An 18,969-nucleotide genomic window follows, 5' to 3' on the forward strand; every position below is an offset into this window, starting at 1 on the left:
AATGGCAATAATGCTTCTCATGGTGGGAGAGAGTTTGCAGCCGTTGCCGTTTTCTTTTATTCCCCTATATGCTACATGTGTACATCTCCCTGTGACACCAAATGAGGGAGCGGACCGTGATGGCAGGAACCCAGAGGTTAATTCTGATCAGAATGAATCCGTTGCTTTGTTCTCCCAGGTTCCATATGTAATGGCCTTGTTTGTCAGTGGATTATAGGAATGACATCTAAGACCGAAAGCAAGAGCAATTATTAGCCTCCTAAGTGCATAGTTCAAAGCAAACCACTGCACATGTGGATATCTAGGACCTAGGTAGGGGCCAATGAAGAGTAATCAGAGCTGTTCGCGTCTGAAACCGAGTTGCAATTGCTTGCTCCAGTTCAGTTCAACGTGGCAGTGGTACATGATTCATTGGATATTCCCATTTATGAACTTGATGGTTTGGATCGTCCATCACCCATCCACCGATTTCCAGCAAATCCCATCCCGAAGATAAGAGGTTGCACGGCACTAGTGGCATTTAGGATGCTTCTAAGCCGCCAGTGCAGAATCCAAGACCCCTGTTATCGGCCGGTCGATCTTCTTTTAGTCTATTACCAGAAAGCGTAAGTGGGGATGCAGTTGGTGGAGAGATACACAGATCCTGACCACTGACACTGACCACTGACTGACGTTTGTCTAGTCAACAAGCAAAGCGTCTGCACCTAACGTATGGTTGAGTTGGCTGTATCACGGACATGAAAAGTCTGTGTCCAGTGCGAATGTATCTGTCTGGAACTGCGACCGCTCTTGCCAATAGCCAGTCTTCTTCTTGGGATGAAGGGATGCTCCTTGTCTTCCCGGCGCAGCACAGCAGGTTTCGTTATTGCAATGGCGAGACAGGAGGTGGTGGTAGAGACGGGATTCGGGGAGTCGGGGCTTGGGAAGTTCGCAAACAACCTTTTTCTCTCCCTCTCTCAAACCATCGGGCTTACATCTGCAGGCTTACATCGGGCGCTTCATGTTTGAGCACAATATGTAGAGTAGGTGCGTCAATTGCATACGCACTCATTGAGCCAGGCCATCTCCTAGCAGCGCACGAGCCGTCATAGACGGAGAGACAGAACAACACCAAGAAAAAAAATCCCCGTACCCACCTCGGCTTGGGCCATGCCCCTTTCAACCTAGCATACCTAGGTAAGTATCTAGCATACCAAGAAATTCCACTCGATTCCACTACATGCATAGTACAATACTCGTCAGACAAACGCCCCCAGCTTACGTACACACGCTTCGACATGTTCTAGAATCAGCTGACCGGTGGAGAGAGACACAGCAGAGATTTGACACTAATTAATCGGTCTTGATGTCATCAAATTGACTTCGGTTTTTGGTCGTGTTGACAGACAAGATATTCGCTTTTTGGACGAGAGGCATGAACATATCGACTGGCTGATTCAATCCGGTTCGTCTCAGTGCATGCATGCATGGCCTCCTGCCAGATGTCACTGACTGAGTCACTGCCATGCCGGTACCAGCCTCGTGGGCCAATAGTGTGTGTGCAACTACCTTGGTATATACTTACTTGTAGTAGTAACCTAGTGCGTGAGAATACGATGAGCATCAAACGTAAGATTACTGGTAAGTGCATAATATCTCTCAACAACTCGTGCTCCGGTCCAAGGAGAGAGCTTATCATTGGTTTAAGCTGTCAACTCGTATTAGGATTTTCTCCCCGGCCCGCCACTCTATTCTCGTATCATGCAGGTCACTGTTCTTACCACCCTCCCAACATGCCTCGCCCCTGGATCTGTGTAAGTTTACGTATCAGCAATTCACTCACGCATACTACCTACGCCATGCTGTGTGGCCACAACAAGATTTTTATTTTCGGACACAATGGGTTGCGAGGGAGAATAACACGCGGCTTCGCACATTTTACCTGCACGTCAACAACGTGCAACACATCACAGCCTGTCCAGATCCCTTCTGCACCCAGTGACAATTCGGATTCGCATACGCCTCGAGCCCGTCAAATAACTGGTATCCATCCCTACCTAGGAAGTACGGAGTAAGTACCAATATGTCCACCGAAAGATCGCCAAACCCAATATGAACCAACTGTCAACTAAAGTCGGATTCCTACAACATCCCCTCATACATCTCCCGAGCATGCCGACTGCTACCATGAAATGCCGAAAGTGGCTTAATTCCAGTTACGTATGTATTGATCAGATTGATCCCCATGCATGGCTGCTTGATCCCCGTGGCGTGCCCGGGGAGGAGTGGAGGACAACGCTTGCTCGCCCACGTAAGTACTGTCAATTGGTCGACACAAGAGTCTGTCTCAGCCAGAGAGTGCCAAGCACGTGGTGGTGGCTGGACAGGAGTTATACCCTAGCCCCGAATTTCCACACTACTGAGATATGTCATAGCTCCCGACCCGATCGATATGACATGCTGGGAAATGCTTGCTATGGGAATCAGCAACAAATGGGACTTGTCCTGCTGTCTACCCACTGGTAATATCAGATATCGACTGGATCAGAGAGCCTGTCCAAAGTCAGGCATGGATTGTCGGCAGCGTCTCCATCGAGTTGTATCGGGAATCTGCACACCCTAATAATCTCTTGACGACCTCGAGACGGCCAACACTTGGAAGCATGTTATCCACAGAACATATGCATACTATGTCAACTTGCAGTGTAACTACTTTAGAAATCACCACCTTAGGGTAGACTGCCAAGGTATATATGTCGTAGCGAGTCGGTTCTCTTTGGGGTTCTCCGGATCTCCCGTGATCGTGTCCGTGATTGTGGACTCATACTGCGCCCGGATCTGCAACCTGCCGACTGGCCTCCATGGACGTGTATACTATAGGGATTTCAGGATGTGCTACTATCTAGAGCTCTGTTAGCAGAATACATTGCGAAGCTTGGAATGACGCTCCTTACACCAGCCTGTTGAATGTCAAATTGCGATAAGCGGAGTTCTGGTTCTGTGAGCCTCTGATATGGACCACTAGCGAGTTCATGACACGCTTCTGTGCATGATTGATTCCTAACCTAAGGTAGGGACATTATTCTACCAATGTCACAGGATCATAATTGAAGTACGATTGACAGTGATTCACCATAGGAGGCGGACTGGTAGCTTCCCTCCAGCAATGAGTTGTTCATGCTGTGGCTTGTAGTAAATTCGGATAAAGAATACGCATACTACTTCACAACAGGCAAGCAGCCCCTGAAGGGACTTCTCTTGTCCTTCCGGAGTAAGGCACTGCAACAGCAAGCTCATCATCTACTCGCCTTGGGTACAGTGACGTTCCATTCCTCTTTCTTTACCTTGTTGTTCGTCGTCCCCAGCCGGTGTCGCCGGTCCCCAGTTGATGCCAGGGTTGCCGCCGAAGCACCGGAGCTCTTGTCTTTATTGAGAAGATGTGCTGTGCCAACGTGGCAGACTCTGTGCCGCATCGATGTGACCCGGGTGTGGTTAAGAAGGGGGAAGAGCTCTTGTTGCTTTGTCCCGGACCATAGGAGTGTCATCATCTGACGTATCCCATCCATAGCCGCTTCATAAAAGAGGTCGTAGATGGGTCGGAGGGCGCCTATGTATTATTGTAAGGCGCAACATAATTCAACTCATTTCGCTTACATAATTTTGGACAGCAGCTTTCATGGATTGTATTTCAGTAAAAGCAGGGACAACTTTCCTGTCCTGCCCATTAAATGACTGGAAACGGAGGACTTAAGTTAGCCCAGTCCGGTTGGGGTGAAACGAAATTCATGATATTCAAGATGTTTGCCAGACTGGTGATCCTTAGCTCGGAAGATGAGAGCATTTATCATCGATGAATAGACACAGCAATCATCTATGGGGAATTGTTCAGTTGGACCTAATGATCAGCCCCCAGAAATATGAAAGAGTCACCTGGGCATGGAATCACAAACACTTGCAACGTTGCCTCCAAATGTGAGTGTTTGTCAAACAGGCTGTATCATTCTGAAACAGATCCTGACCGGACGAGTTTTGTATCGTATGTGCCAAGTATGTGTAAGAGGGCTTCGGGTGACCTCGAGGCTCATAGCTCTGGTGACCAGTAGCTTCCAGCACGAGAACTCCCTCGAATGCCTAGCCGACCCGAGGCACAAAGGCTCATCATGTCGTCGTTATCGGCAGTAATCCCCCTTTTCACCCATGCAGAAAACAGTCCATTATTCACGGAGCCGGTTTTGTTGGTATTCCCTCTTGATTTTGTTGTGATGCTAGATGCAAGGTCATAATCATTTTGCCTCGCAATCATTGCCTAACCCAGATGCAGCCAAGTCATGAACCGTCCGCGCAACCAACTCCGGCCGAAACACACCCATCTTATATGGAAGAGGGGTACAGCATGATACGAACAGAAGCACCGAAAGACTTAGAGGGAAGGGGGTGGGCGAACTTGGCGCGGACGACGCCGGAGTTGCCTAGGTAGTGTTAGCATTATGCGGCCTCGGGAGTACCATGATGTGAATAATCCATACCGTGAGGGCGGGTGACCTTGCCCCAGATCACGCGGATCTTGGTGCCGCGGATCTCCTTCTGGCCCTTGTACACAAAGGCGACCTTCTTGCCAAGGTAGAAGCTGTAGTTATTGTCAGCTGGGCCGACTCTTAGAAAACACAGATAGTTGGAGCTGTGACGTACTTGGCGGCAGAAGTGTCATCAACACCCTCAATCTTGATCAGACTGGTGTTAGGGTGGGTGGTGTGTCGGTTACGCTGATAACTCAGGTGACGTCCCCTAAGAGCGCATCCCGTTAGCCATTCGTTCGGTTTTCGAGGTTCGATGTTCAGGTTCGTGTGCTCGGCACTCCAAGTCCCTCTCCGCCATTGCCTAATCTCTCCTCGTCGAATTGACTGCCCAGGCCAATGGGTCGTGTTTTGATGGTTGTGAACTTACTTGACGTAGACTGCCGAGAAAAACATGTTAGCAAGATTTCCCCAAGATGCAGTGGTCGCAGGGGAGTGGTGGGAATGATGCGCCAGGTAAAAGACCACGGCACACCCCAGCAAGTGGCAGACGCGGGAGATAGCCGCGAGAGGCAATCGCGAGATGTTTCGTGGCCTTCAAATCTGAAGTGACAACTGGCGATAGTGAAATTGCGCGTTGGGCTACTTACGTCTGTGTCCGGCTTCGGTAGGCATCTTGGCTGATTTTCTGCTTCGCCGTTCTCTGAAGTCCTTCACTAAGGGAGTCCGGAGAAGAAGTCACGGTGACTTTGGGTGCTGGGCGAAGATAAGTGTCGTCGGTGGGTTGTGTGAATTGATTTACAATCGAGTGCTTGACTGTTGGTTGGGCTGTTTCCAAACTCGGCTAACGCACTGCTTGCCCCAAACTTGTAAAATTTCTCGTGGGCGTTAATTACCCTAGCCCGCGAAAATAAGTGCACCAGCCACATCAGACCCATCCAAATGAGCCACATGCTGACCCAGCCTGTGGGCATGGAACTTGCCAAACAAAATGGTGGGGTATGTTTCTATGGTATTACCTAAGTTGGAGCACTTATCACATTCATCAATCCGATGCATTTGCAGCTGCTGAGCAGCGTGGCCTTGGTTGGCTGCACGCATCATCCACATCAATGATATCGAACAAGAGCCTGCTCAACAGGAAACTGACACATTCCTCTGATTTCTATCTAGGTAGCCAAGAGCCCATCCATATCACTCATATCCCCCAAGTCAATGTTTCCACTATGCCAGTGAGCACTTGAAGGCATACTCGTTCTTTGCCGAACTCCTTGTGTATTGAAATTGCAACGAGAGCCCTGGAGATGGTCTCGCCATCTTGTATGGCAGCACCGCGACAGAAGACACTACCAGTACTGCAATGGACTCCAAGAACAAGACTTAGGCTATTGTTCCTGCGCCTGCCACCATCAAGATAGTGCTTCCCATTAATCTTGCACCTGCAAGCCATCTTGAGATACGCTTGTCGTTGTCGTTATTGTATGCTGCATGTTTGTAAAGAGCACCGAGGAAACGCTTGCCCAATCTTAAATTCTGTTAGCAACGCAGCTTCACAGTGAGGAATACATATACACGTTCGAGGCTGCATCTCGCACAGGAGCCGACCAGCGCCCTATATGCCAGAGTCCAGTAAAGCTGGGACCCGCCGTCCTGGAGGATACCTTTAGAGGGTCTAGCAAGCATGTTGCAGACATCGAGAATCAACTTACTCCCGTAGCCAATTGCAGATTCCATATTGGGCGAGCTCATGTAGATACAGCTGATGTTTGCTCTGAAGACTAGAGCGCGAGGTTCCCCAGTGATATGTAAACGTGCCAACTCACAATGGTTGCTTGTATCATATGGCGCTTCCAAGACCTGGGATTATTTTCTCCCGAGACATGGCGTCTTCAATCACCTCTGCTATCATTCTTGCCGACAAGCCAATGGCATGACGACTCTCGTTCTGGCCCTCACAGTGGTGGCAGACCTCTATACATAGACGCGCTAACACTCTATCTCATTTGATCAACTCGCTAAGAACGAACCAGAAACTGACACTCGCATCGATGTGGTTGGGGTTGAGAGGATATGATAAGTAAGTAAGTAATTGCAATGTAGCTTGAGCCGCAGAACAAGCAGTGAAGCACGGCAACGAAACATTAGAGATGTCCACGAATATGAGAGCCTTCGATCTATTCTCAGACTCGCATTGGCTTGCGGTCAGATCGGGAGCCGACTAGCTGTATGTGATCGAGTCTTATACTTCAGCTCTTGCGGGATTCCACCTAATTATATGTAGCCCGGAGAACCCCAAGTCTGTTGAGAGGATCAAATAACGCGGGTGCTACATGGCACAGCCATGGGTACAGGCTGGCTGGGACCGTCGACTACCGAGATCCTGTGGTTGGCCGCAAGATGAGAGTCACCATCGAAAGCGGGCATAGACGTTTCTTTTGTCGGGGATCCACGTGGTCAGTAGGAGTCAATAAATCTCCTATATTATGTTCTGATGCCGAACAGGCAGTTGGGCACACAATGTCTCATTCATCTAGGTATTGACCTATTGACCTGATTGGCATGCTTATATTGACAGCCAAGAAGGATAGGTGTCTAAACTCGTGGGTGTCGGGAACCCCGCGCAGGGTCGGGTTTTGAAAGCTGACTAGAGCTATATCCATGCGCAGAGCGTACCGGTCCAATCAGAAACCAACGCACGGCTCGTGTGTGCCTGGATGAAGCTGGATCGCTTCGCGAAGCATCAGCAAGATAGCGCGAGCTCCTTTGCATTGAACGCCCATGACACCGTTGAAGGCAAGAGACTCCTTCAGATATACGGGATAGTCGGAACAAGAGGACGAAAGAGACAGAGCGAGGAAGAGGGAGAGGAGCTTAGAGGAAGAGCATTGAATCCTTTATAGCTTATGTAATTACCTATATTGTCCATGCGTGATCCGTAACTCTGTTTCAACCACTTCATCCCGACCCGTGCAGCGTACAGAATGGGCATTTGAAAGTGTCGTGGCTGTTTCCAGTACCTCATCCGAAGATAGGCAGTTGGCTTGCAACCGAGACACACGAAGGATGGAGGTAGTGGTGTAGTTAGACAAGGCCCGATCAACAGTGAGTAAGAGGTGGGCTGGACGGGAAACCCCCCGCCGGAGACCACGTCGGAGAATGCATATTGCCGACAGGAAGCTCCACGGATTGGGTGTCGGGGAATGAGTAATCATAGGCTCGCACATAGAGCATTAACCTGATGGATGGAGATAAGTAGGCATGGGGGGGTCGGGAATTTGATTTTTCTACCTTCTATAACGAGCGCGAAGCCCTGCAGGAGCAATACCGCATACCGCTCTTGTCGGCTTTAAGAAAGCTGGATCAGAAAAGTAAAACTGGCTGACATCAAAATACCCGCGACCCGTTTGACCAAGAACCCCCCCCCCCAAATCAACCGACACTTCCGGGCTGGCTTCCCGCTTCTTCGCCTGAGCTGTCTCTCTCTCGGCGGTACAAGTTACAAACAAGGCAGACCGTCTGGCCCTGGACCAGCACAGGGTTGATAGTTGAAAGTAAAAGTCTCTCGAGTATCTCCGAAGGACCCGGGCAGGCATAAGTAAGAGACAAGACGGGAAACAGAAGACGGACTGTGCTACTGCTCCATCTTTGGACATCATTATTAGCACTGCACACCAGACACTACTAACGTACAGGCAACTGGGCTTCTGTTCTACCTTCTACATAGTCACATCATTGCAACAGACCCAAGCTATCTGCCATCCCGGGCGATCTGCTGGTAAAATCTGAAGAAAGACCGAAGCCAATCGCCCTAGGTAGTGACGTGAAGCAGGCCAGAGTGGGGCGTGAGTAAGCTCCCCCACCCCGAAAACCAGCATCTACAGCGATTATCAATCCCACTTGCGCCCAAGCAAGACCGACCGGGCCAGAGAGGACCGGGCCAGCAAGCACAGCACAGCAAGCTAAGGCAACCTGGAACGAAGACCACCTGCAGAGACGAAAACCTCCAATCATCCCAACTTTTGCTCACAGCTGGTAACAAACACGCACTGACAAACATTTTCTCTCAGTCATATATTCTCATTATCAAGTCACTCCTGATCATCATTCCCCTTCCCTCTGCAAGATTTCCTCGCACACGTCGACGAGATGGACGGCTCTGCTGGCAAAGAGTAAGTCGAGAGGACCCCGCCAAACCCCGCTATTTCATCATGAAGAAGATGAAGATATGAGAGGCATCGCAAGCAACAATCTTGCACCGCACCGCCTGCCCGCTGGCAATGCTCTCCCAATCGAACGTGCCTCTGCTGACTGGAGTGTCTAGCACCTCCTTGGAGCTCAAGGACAACACGGTCATCGTGGTCCTAGGCGCTTCCGGAGATCTCGCGAAGAAGAAGACAGTAAGTTCCTCTGGTTCGCCTCAGTAAGCAAAGTGCTAACAGCTCACAGTTCCCGGCTCTGTTTGGTCTTGTAAGCCCTCGACCAAACCGCCTCTATGATGGTCTCGGGCCATACGGACCCCCTTTCTAATGCTTTTGCAGTACCGCAACCAATTCCTCCCCAATGACATTCAGATCGTCGGATATGCCCGGACAGAGATGCCCCACGACGAGTTCATCAAGAGAGTCAAGTCCTACATCAAAACCCCCACTAAGGATCTCGAGAAGCAGCTGGAAGAATTCTGCAGCATCTGCACATATGTCTGGGCCAGTACGACAAGGACGAGTCCTTCAACAACCTCGACAAGCACCTGCAAACACTGGAGAAGGGCAAGCCCAAGAACCATCGGCTGTTTTACATGGCCCTGCCGCCAAGCGTGTTCACAATTGTTTCTCAGCACCTGAAGAGATGCTGCTACCCCTAAGAATGGTAGCGCTCGCGTCATTGTATGTTTTATTGTGCCGGCGAGTTCCTCCAGCGCGTGGCCATTGCTAATATTAGTGCACCACAGGTCGAGAAGCCGTTCGGAAAGGACCTCAACAGCTCCCGCGAATTACAGAAGTCCCTCGAGCCCGACTGGAAGGAGGATGAGCTGTTCAGAATCGACCATTACCTGGGCAAGGAGATGGTGAAGAATATTCTTATTCTGCGTTTTGGTAACCTGTTCTTCGGCGCTACCTGGAACCGACAGCACATCGACAACATCCAAATCACATTCAAGGAGCCCTTCGGCACCGAGGGCCGTGGCGGGTACTTCGACGAGTTCGGCATCATCCGCGATGTTCAGCAAAACCATCTGCTTCAGGTCTTGACCCTGCTGGCCATGGAGCGTCCTATCAGTTTTTCTAGTGAAGACATCCGAGACGAGAAGGTTCGAGTTCTCCGAGCGATGCCAGCCATCGAGCCCAAGAATGTGATTATTGGTCAATATGGCAAGTCGTTGGATGGAAGCAAGCCGTCGTACAAGGAGGACAAGACGGTGCCACAGGATTCGCGATGCCGACTTTCTGCGCCCTTGTTGCGTACATTAAGAACGAGAGATGGGATGGCGTTCCTTTCATCATGAAGGCGGGCAAGGCTCTGAACGAGCAGAAGACGGAGATCCGAATCCAGTTCAAGGATGTGACTAGCGGCATATTCAAGGACATCCCTCGCAACGAGCTCGTGATGCGAATCCAGCCTAACGAGAGTGTTTACATCAAGATGAACTCCAAGCTGCCGGGTCTCAGCATGCAGACCGTTGTAACGGAGCTTGATCTGACATACCGACGCCGATTCTCAGACCTTAAGATCCCTGAGGCATACGAATCTCTCATCCTCGACTGCCTGAAGGGAGACCACTCCAACTTTGTGCGCGATGACGAGCTGGATGCCAGCTGGAGGATCTTCACGCCGCTGCTGAACTACCTGGATGATAACAAGGAGATCATCCCCATGGAATACCCATACGGATCCAGAGGGCCTGCGGTCCTTGACGACTTTACAGCATCGTACGGCTACAAGTTCAGCGATGCAGCTGGTTACCAATGGCCCACGACGTCGGCCGCGCCCCCAACAGGCTGTAGTGTCGGCCGATGAACTAGGCGAGCGGGAAGCAAGGCAGTAAGGTTGATGGTGGTCGGTTTCAACACCTCAACCAGGCAGGCGCTAAGCAGATGAAACAGGAACGGAGTAATCAAGGTTTATTTAGAGATATATAGTCCAGGAAAGCAACATCATAATTGCTCGGCCAGTGATCGAATTGTCGATGGTGATTGCACGGTGAATACAATTGGAGGACACAGCGTTGGAGGCTGGGAAAAGGGCGGATTCATCCCCTTTCTTTCTGGAACGTTTCCTCCTTGAGCATTGTGTACCGCAGCGAACACTAAACTAGGTTAGCTGATCAAATGACATGCATGTCAGCGAAGTTACTTACGTTACTGCAAGTGTCTGAACTTTGCTAGTGCTGAAAAGTCCCATTCTCAACCCGGGCTTACGGACTGACAATTGCGCCGAGAGAACCCTGGTCTTACAATCGTTGCTGGGTTGCACAGGGTTGAGTGAGCTACGTTACAACAGTACTTGTTATTCCCCAAAGAGGGAACGGCGAAAGTCGAGTTATTAAAGGGCCCAAATGATGCGCCAAGATTTGATTCGGAGCCGGCTTATAGGTCAATATGTAGATGCACGTAGAGTCTATGGAGTCATACCCATTGCCCCTTGTAACATGAGAATGCGCGTTGAGATTAGCATATGTCTTGGCAACTGTCTGGATGAAAATAGGGTACGTCTGTTCGCCTGGCTATAGCACTTTATTTAGGCACCTACATATTTGAAACATTAACCTTCCTATTTCGAGCCTTAAGAATATCCCATTCATCATCGAATCCAAACTTATCCTGTCTTCTAATTCACCGCCACCTACTCTTGCTCTTGCTGATCATGGCTTGATCCTCTACCTTGACTGCTCAGGGCATCTTAGACAACACTATGGAGTCGAATAGACTTGAGCGGGATGTCGTCCGATCTGGGGGAGCTACGGAAAAGACCAAGGCCCCTATGGAAACGATAAGCTTGAGCAATGAAGAGAAGGCCACTCAGGACGCCAAGTTGAAACCAGAAAGAGAAGCCACTTTTCAAGACTACATCGTGAGCGCCTGCATCTTGGTGTTGTTGAAATGGACGAAAACTGACGGGCTGCCAGCGTATATTCAGCTATGCAAAGAAATGGGATTTCCCCTTGATGATCGTGGGTGCATTGGCAGCAACAGGCACTGGCGTAACAATGCCTTTGATGAACGTCATCTTTGGTACTGCCTGCCCAGGCGTTGATGGTCTTGTTGTATGTGGGTGGTTTGGCTGATCCAGAGTAACAGGAAGACTTGTTGGCACCTTCAATGGCTACTTCACCCCAAATTCAACTCAATCTCGAGCCGAGTTCGAATCGACGGTTAACAGGCAAAGCCTCTATATCTTTGGCCTTTTCATCGCACGGTGGGGGCTTCACTATATAAGCAAGGTAAGGCACGGTTGGGAGGTCCGACACTCCAGCAAACGGGCCAGGGTACTGACGACTATATTAGTTCTCAGTCCGCATAATAGGAATCCGCATGTCCGCTGCAATTCGCCTACACTATCTCAGATGCCTGTTTGGTCAAACCATTCACGTTCTGGACTCGATGACACCCGGCGCGGCAGCCGGCACCATCACTACCACGGCCAATACGTTACAGCTGGGGATCAGCGAGAAGCTGAGCACCTTTATCGAGTTCATGTCTACCATTGTCGCGGCTCTCGTCGTTGCTTTCATAACAAACTGGGCCGTCACGCTCGTGACAGCATCCGTCGTGCTGTTTATCCTGCTGACAGTCAGTATCTTGCTGCCCTTTATCATCAAGGCACAGTCCAGGCAGACGGAGGCCGAGACGCAGTCGAGCGCCATTGCCAGCGAAGCCTTTGGTAGCATCCGGATGATCGCTGCCTGCGGAGCCGAGACACGCATGGCGAAGCGCTTCAATGTATGGGCCGACGCTGCCAAGAGGCATGGCCGCTGCATGTCGCCGTTGTTGGCAGCCCAGTTCGGCTTTGTCTTCTTCGGAATGTACGCAGGCTTCGCCATTGCCTTTTGGTACAGCACCAAGTCCTACGCCGAAGGACGTCTCCGCGACGTTGGGGATATTGTCACCGTGTTGTTTTCCGTCCTGATGATGACGATATCTCTCGAACGAGTCTCGACACCTCTGGTGGCCATCTCGAAAGCCATGGTTGCTGCGTGCCAGTTCTTCGTCGTCATTGACGCGCCGACACCCGTGCGCGGCGACCTGCGGGATCCAGATGTCTCGGCCGCCTCCGACATCGAATTCAAGGGTGTCGATTTCGCGTATCCGAGCCGGCCCCACGTCAAGGTCTTGGATGGTCTTGATTTGACGATAGAGGCCGGAAAACTCACTGCCATTGTCGGGCCGTCAGGATCTGGCAAGAGCACCGTGGTCGGCCTGGTTGAAAAATGGTATACTCTGCGTGATCAACATATTATTGCCAAAGCCGTCGAGGCTAAGAAGGAGGATGCGAAGAAGAAAAAAAGAAGGAAAAGGGCAAAGAGGAAGCTGGCACTGACAGAAGCATGCCTTCACTAGCGGAGAATGCGGAAGATGCTGGGCCCGTTGTGGAACTGAAAGGTTCCATCTCAACTGCCGGCTGCGAGCTCGATCAAGTCGATACCAACTGGTGGCGGTCACAGATTGGACTAGTGCAGCAGGAACCGTTCCTCTTCAACGACACGATATATGCCAATGTCGGTTATGGCTTGATCGGATCACCCTTGGAGGGCTTGACTGAGGAGCACAAACGCGAGCTCATCATCGAAGCTTGCCGAGAGTCTTTTGCCGACGAGTTCATCGATCGACTTCCAGATGGGTACAACACCATAGTCGGAGACGGCGGTGCGAAGCTTTCCGGTGGCCAGCGCCAGCGGATCAGTATTGCCAGAGCCGTTATCAAAAAGCCCAAGATCCTGATCCTTGACGAAGCAACTTCCGCCATTGATGTGAGAGGCGAGCGTATCGTCCAAGCGGCCCTCGACAGGGTCTCACAAGGGCGCACCACCATCACCATAGCCCACCGACTATCCACTATCAAGAAAGCCGATACCATTGTAGTGTTGCAAAAGGGGAAGGTCGTGGAGCAAGGTACGCATGACGGTCTCCTGGAGAATGAAAAGGGGGTATACTACGGGCTCGTGCACGCGCAGCAGCTTTCTCTGGGCGATCCCACAGACTCGAGCGAGTCCGATGAGCCCGAACAAGACCTCGCGGCAGTCCTCAGTCGAGAGAAAAGCGCAGCTTCTGTCGGTCCTAGCGTGGTTCAGCATGCCCCCGGATACAAGCCGAAGGGTTTTATTGGGAGCTTTGGCCGCTTGCTTTACGAGCAGCGTAGCCGGATCCCCCTGTACGCACTCACAGTGGTCTTCTCCATGTGCACGGCAGTTGCCTCGCCGTTGCAAGCGTATCTGTTCGCCCAGATCATCGTGGTTTTTCAGTATGTCTTCGACATGGACAAGTTCATCTCCGAAAGCAAGTTCTGGTCCCTCATGTGGTCGGTGCTCGCGATCGGTGTTGGCTTCTTCAATTTCTTGCTCTTTTTCATCACGACGTGGCTTGCGGCGCACATCTCGTCCACGTATCGCAAGCAGTACTTCGAGAACCTCCTGTATCAGAAGATTGCCTTCTTCGACGGGGAGGACAACTCGACAGGCACGTTGACTGCGCGCGTCGGGGGCGACCCGAAACAGCTGGAGGAAATGCTGGGGGCAAACATGGCCATGGTGTTCAACTCCGTCTTCATTGTGATCGGTTGTTTGGTCATTTCATTCGCGTTTGGCTGGAAGCTGGCTCTCGTAGCCATGTTTGTCACGATGCCGCTGGGCATTGCGGCCGGCTACTTCCGGCTGAGGTACGAGCTGGAGTTTGAGAAGATGAACGCTGCTGTATTCGCCGAGAGCTCCAAATTCGCTGCCGAAGCTATTGGTGCATTCCGTACTGTGGCTTCCATGACTTTGGAAGACACGATTACTACCCGATACGATAAGTTGCTGAATGGTCATGTCGCCAAGGCGTACAAGAAGGCGAGATGGTCGACCTTGGTTTTTGCTCTGTCGGATAGCTTGGGCTTGGGCTGCTCTGCCCTGATATTTTGGTATGGCGGGCACCTTCTTGCCTCCCGAGAGTATCAGGCTGTCAACTTCTTCATCTGTTACATGGCTGCGATACAGGGCGGGGAGGGCGCTGGTCAGGGGTTCAGTTTCGGACCCAATGTCGCACAGGCTTCGGCTGCCGCCAACCGGATCCTGAGTATCCGACACACGCAAGAGAAAGACGCTCTCGGGAGAATCACGCCCGCCGCTACGGAGAAGCCGAGGAGCATCCCCGACACCGAGGGCGGCGTCAAGATCGAGCTGCGGGACGTCCACTTCAAGTACCCGACCCGCAACGTGTCCATCTTCAAGGGCCTTAACATCACCATCTTCAAGGGCCAGTTCGCGGCGCTGGTCGGCGCCTCGGGCTGCGGCAAGACCTCCATCGTCTCGCTGCTCGAGCGCTTCTACGACCCCGAGCGCGGGCAGGTCCTGGCCAACGGCGTCGACATCGCCGGCCTCGACATCTACGCGTACCGCCAGCACCTGTCGCTGGTGGCGCAGGAGCCCAACATCTTCCAGGGCACGCTGCGGGAGAACATCCTGCTCGGCGTGGACGCGGACGCCGTCCCGGACGCGGCGCTGCACGCCGCCTGCCGCGACGCCAGCATTCACGACTTCATCGCGTCGCTGCCCGACGGCTACGGCACCGAGGTCGGCAGCCGGGGGGTCTCGCTCTCGGGCGGCCAGAAGCAGCGCCTCAGCATCGCGCGCGCCCTCGTCCGCCGGCCCGACGTGCTGCTGCTCGACGAGGCCACCAGCAGCCTCGACTCGGAGAGCGAGAAGCTCGTCCAGAAGGCCTTTGAGCGCGCCGCCTCGGGTCGCACCATGGTCGTCGTCGCGCACCGCCTGGCCACGGTCCAGAACGCCGACGTCATCTTCGTCCTGGGCGAGGGCAAGGTGCTCGAGCAGGGCAATCACGCGGAGCTGCTGAAGAAGAGGGGTGTTTATTGGAATATGGTAAGTACAACCCAAATCAAACCCCTTTTCTACCTTTTCCCATGTGCCCCTATCATAATCTTCCTCTTTCTCTCTTTACCATTCGCGTGCTTTGTTGCCTGTGATCACGGTGATGTAAAGGGTTCGGAACATAACTGATTTCAACTCTGCAGTGCCAAAGCCAAGCTCTTGATCGATGAAACCGGGTCGGGGTGTATATTAACAGCATCACAAACTATATGGATATTATCAAGGGGTGTAAACGTTGAAAAGCGGGATTTTCTTGTACCATTGGAGGGACGGATGGATATGATGTTTGCTGAAAAGCGATACCCTACTTTGCTTGTTGTTCTTTGTGCTTCTGTTGCCACTATTGCTACCTAACGGGTTTATATCAGCGACACTTGCCACTGCTGCCGCTCAGAGGACTTACATCGGCGCATCTTCACTTGCATGAACATCACTACTTAATTATTATAATTATTGTCGAACTACGTTTGCACCTTGTGGCAAGATCTTGGGAAAGGGACATCGAGAGATGGAAATGCAATGAGTGATAGCTTCTACATGAAATCTTCATGGACCCCATGAATGATGTAAAAGTATAGTATGCTCGTAAGCCGTAATAATTCGTGATATTTGCGTGATAGTATATATTACTATATCCTCCCTCCTTTTTAGACCAAATACCTGAACCCCTTGCGCATCCGCAGCGCCTCGTCCTCGCTCTCGATGATCTCCTGCTGCGCGGCATCCTGGTGTGTGGTGGCGCCGGACTGTTCGGCGAGCTCGAGGCGCCGGTTGAGGCGGCCGAGGATGATGCGGAAGCTGAAGCAGCCGGCGATGGTGATGCCGAACATGGCCGTAACGATGCCATAGCTCTTGCGGTAGCCGTTTTCTGGCAGACCCCAGACGTAGGACCCCGCGATGTTTCCGAGCTGCGAGAAGGCGTTGATGAATGCCAGGGCAACGGCGCGCTTGGCGGGCGGGCGCGGGAAGGACGAACTGATCCACGAGTAGAAGACGATGAAGCCGGCGTACGAGCTCGCCTGCAGGAACAGGGCGATGTAGCGCGCCACCACGTTGTTCGTCGACATGCTGATGATGAAGCCAACGAGGCCACCGCAGATGGGGCCGGTGATATGCCAGAACTGTTTTTGATTTCGCTCAGCGCCCTTCATGGGAAGAGTGGTTAAGTTGGGGCAAGCTTACCTTCTCGCCGGTGCTATCGGAGTGATGAGCAACGAACAAAGAGACGATACACGAGAAGACCCATGGGGAGCGCTCATGAGCAGAGTTGGCACATAACCGTAGCCGAGTGTCTTGGTAAGAGTAGGCTTTGCACATGGTTAGCACGTTGTGCATATGTGGGTTTCGGCCAAGGTAACAGATGATGGGAACCTACGAAGAAGGCGTTGAACGACAGACCCACGACATAGGCAGTGAAGGTCAAACTCATGAGATACATCTTGTAGTCCTTCAGAGCCATGAAGAGACCGCCAAAGGTGCCTTGGTCCTCAGCGTCCTCGTCCTTCTCGCCCACGTCCTCGATCATGCGGAGCTGGGCGATGTCAAGCTCTTCGGCCGTGAAGCCACGAGTGTTATGCGGGAGATCTGGCAGAAGAAAACCCGCGGTAATGGCGACTAGCATGGTGACGCCCCCTAACAAGAACCGAGTCAGTCGAGGCTGTCATATTTTAGAAACCCATATTTATCAACGCAGAGACTCTATCTATTGCGATAAACATACCTTCGATCCAGAAGAGCCATCGCCATGCAGCGTGTCCCAGTGAGCCTTCCATGTTGGACAATACACCGGCACCGACAAGCGCCGAGAAAGCATTGGAGATAAGATTTCCGCAGAAGAGTATAGCGTTACGTGTCGTCAGCTCTTTGCGCGTATACCATTTTGACAGAATCATTAAGGCTCCAGGGAGGAAAGCAGCCTAGATGTCATGAGAGGTTAGCATCCTACTCGATGTCTCTCCTTGGCACGGCTCTCTCGAAGTTGTTCCTGCGAGTAAAAGGGCTCGTGGATCTATGGCAACATACCTCGACGAAACCCAGGAAAAACCGAATCACAACCATGTCGGTGAAGTTGTTGGCAACTCCGGACAGAGTCGATATCAATCCCCACAGAAGCATAACAGCGGAGAGATACAGGGATGGCCGCGAAATGCGGTTGATAAACATGTTGCTCGGAACTTGCATCAGAATGTAACCGACATACAAGATGGACAGACATGTTGAGTATTGCGCAGCGTCCAGATTCAGATCGTCCTGCAGACCCTTGAGTCGCGCGGCTGCGATGTTGTTCCTGTCCAGGTAATTCATAATGTAGATGATGACGAAAAGGCCGCAGCGGGCGTCAAGCTTGCGCTTGAGCGACTTCTCGACGCGCACGCGATGGGCCGGGTCCATCATGCGGGCGTGGGCGAAAGGCAGGTTGGGGTCAACGACGGGCATCTGCTCCAGCTGCTCCTCCCTCTGCTTGTGGCTCGGGTCGGGCAGCGGGGCAGCCCGTGAGATCTCATCGTCAGCCATGATGGAGAATAGTAGGGGAGAGTGGTGCTCGTCTGGAACGAGCATATAAGACGGACTCTCGGGCTTTGTGTGGGAATATCACACACAAAGAGGGAACTAACTGGGACGTCGCAATCCGGAGGTGGGTAGGGTCATTCTTATATAAGAGGAAATAGCAAGAGAGCAACAGGCATGCTATGACGGAGATGGAGGCTAGCCAAGTAGTCCAAGGACGGAGTGAGAGACTAATTGCGCGGTACTACCTCGCGCTGCCTTGCCCATGTTATCCCCCCCCCCTTGGCTTCTACAATTAAGCTTTCGTCAGGAAAGACGTCCTCAACCCGCGGGGGAGGCCAGCTGCCGTGGGGCGGCAGCAGGAACCGCGGTCTGAAGCCCCGTCAGGAAACATCGAATCTCCAATCAGGGACGAGTAAGCATGCCCATCTTCAGGCCCTTCCTCGGCGTCTTGGCACCCTGGCCTCCCCAATCATCCGTTACGCGACGAACGACTTGGTGGTGGTGGGGGGCAAATAGAATTGAAAAAAACCATCGTCGGTGGTGCCCGCTTGGCCCGCTACAATAATGGATCTCATTACGGGACATTTGCTGGAGAAAACATGGGTTAAAATAGTAGAGGAGATATGTTGGCTGGGGTATGGGGAAATTCTGGGCGAAGCGCACCACTCGCTTGGCCCCCCGAAATGTTCCGGGTCGGACTCCGGCCAATATAACTGCGATGAAAAGCGCGAGGAGAGCGCGACGATCTTGAGGCCGATTCACGCAATCCAAGCAGAGAGAGCTTGCTTATGCGACTGACTGGCTGGCTGTGGTCTGTCTGCTATGAGCAGGTGACGCCATGTTGGAAGAATTCTCTTTTCCTGTGAGTCAATTCGATTTCCCTTT

General features: G+C 52.0%; 4 protein-coding genes across 4 annotated transcripts; 2 read left to right on the forward strand and 2 right to left on the reverse strand.

Moving 5' to 3' along the window:
• Nucleotides 1-4,350: 4,350 nt before the first annotated feature.
• Nucleotides 4,351-5,168, reverse strand: PG994_011991 (60S ribosomal protein eL33; the record flags this gene model as incomplete). The annotated part of the gene is made up of 5 exons (XM_066863400.1): nucleotides 4,351-4,448; nucleotides 4,506-4,606; nucleotides 4,669-4,764; nucleotides 4,924-4,933; nucleotides 5,144-5,168. The coding sequence occupies 5 exons, from the start codon at nucleotides 5,166-5,168 to the stop codon at nucleotides 4,351-4,353; spliced, it is 330 nt and encodes a 109-aa protein (XP_066712510.1).
• Nucleotides 5,169-8,639: 3,471 nt separating this feature from the next.
• On the forward strand, nucleotides 8,640-10,508 carry PG994_011992 (uncharacterized protein; the record flags this gene model as incomplete). The annotated part of the gene is made up of 7 exons (XM_066863401.1): nucleotides 8,640-8,662; nucleotides 8,815-8,890; nucleotides 8,940-8,960; nucleotides 9,032-9,200; nucleotides 9,238-9,376; nucleotides 9,432-9,853; nucleotides 9,919-10,508. 7 exons carry the CDS (start codon nucleotides 8,640-8,642, stop codon nucleotides 10,506-10,508), a joined length of 1,440 nt encoding a protein of 479 aa, XP_066712511.1.
• Nucleotides 10,509-11,402: 894 nt separating this feature from the next.
• Nucleotides 11,403-15,743, forward strand: PG994_011993 (multidrug resistance protein; the record flags this gene model as incomplete). Its single annotated transcript, XM_066863402.1, has 6 exons — nucleotides 11,403-11,561; nucleotides 11,617-11,722; nucleotides 11,789-11,931; nucleotides 11,996-12,932; nucleotides 13,049-15,564; nucleotides 15,717-15,743. 6 exons carry the CDS (start codon nucleotides 11,403-11,405, stop codon nucleotides 15,741-15,743), a joined length of 3,888 nt encoding a protein of 1,295 aa, XP_066712512.1.
• Nucleotides 15,744-16,220: 477 nt separating this feature from the next.
• On the reverse strand, nucleotides 16,221-18,087 carry PG994_011994 (uncharacterized protein; the record flags this gene model as incomplete). Its single annotated transcript, XM_066863403.1, has 6 exons — nucleotides 16,221-16,694; nucleotides 16,756-16,768; nucleotides 16,816-16,880; nucleotides 16,949-17,205; nucleotides 17,294-17,489; nucleotides 17,596-18,087. The coding sequence occupies 6 exons, from the start codon at nucleotides 18,085-18,087 to the stop codon at nucleotides 16,221-16,223; spliced, it is 1,497 nt and encodes a 498-aa protein (XP_066712513.1).
• Nucleotides 18,088-18,969: the final 882 nt, after the last annotated feature.

Source organism: Apiospora phragmitis, assembly GCF_038363925.1.
Source record: "Apiospora phragmitis strain CBS 135458 chromosome Unknown utg000010l:1.0-9815664.0:1.0-9183399.0, whole genome shotgun sequence".
In the NCBI taxonomy this organism is placed as follows: Eukaryota; Fungi; Ascomycota; class Sordariomycetes; order Amphisphaeriales; family Apiosporaceae; genus Apiospora; species Apiospora phragmitis.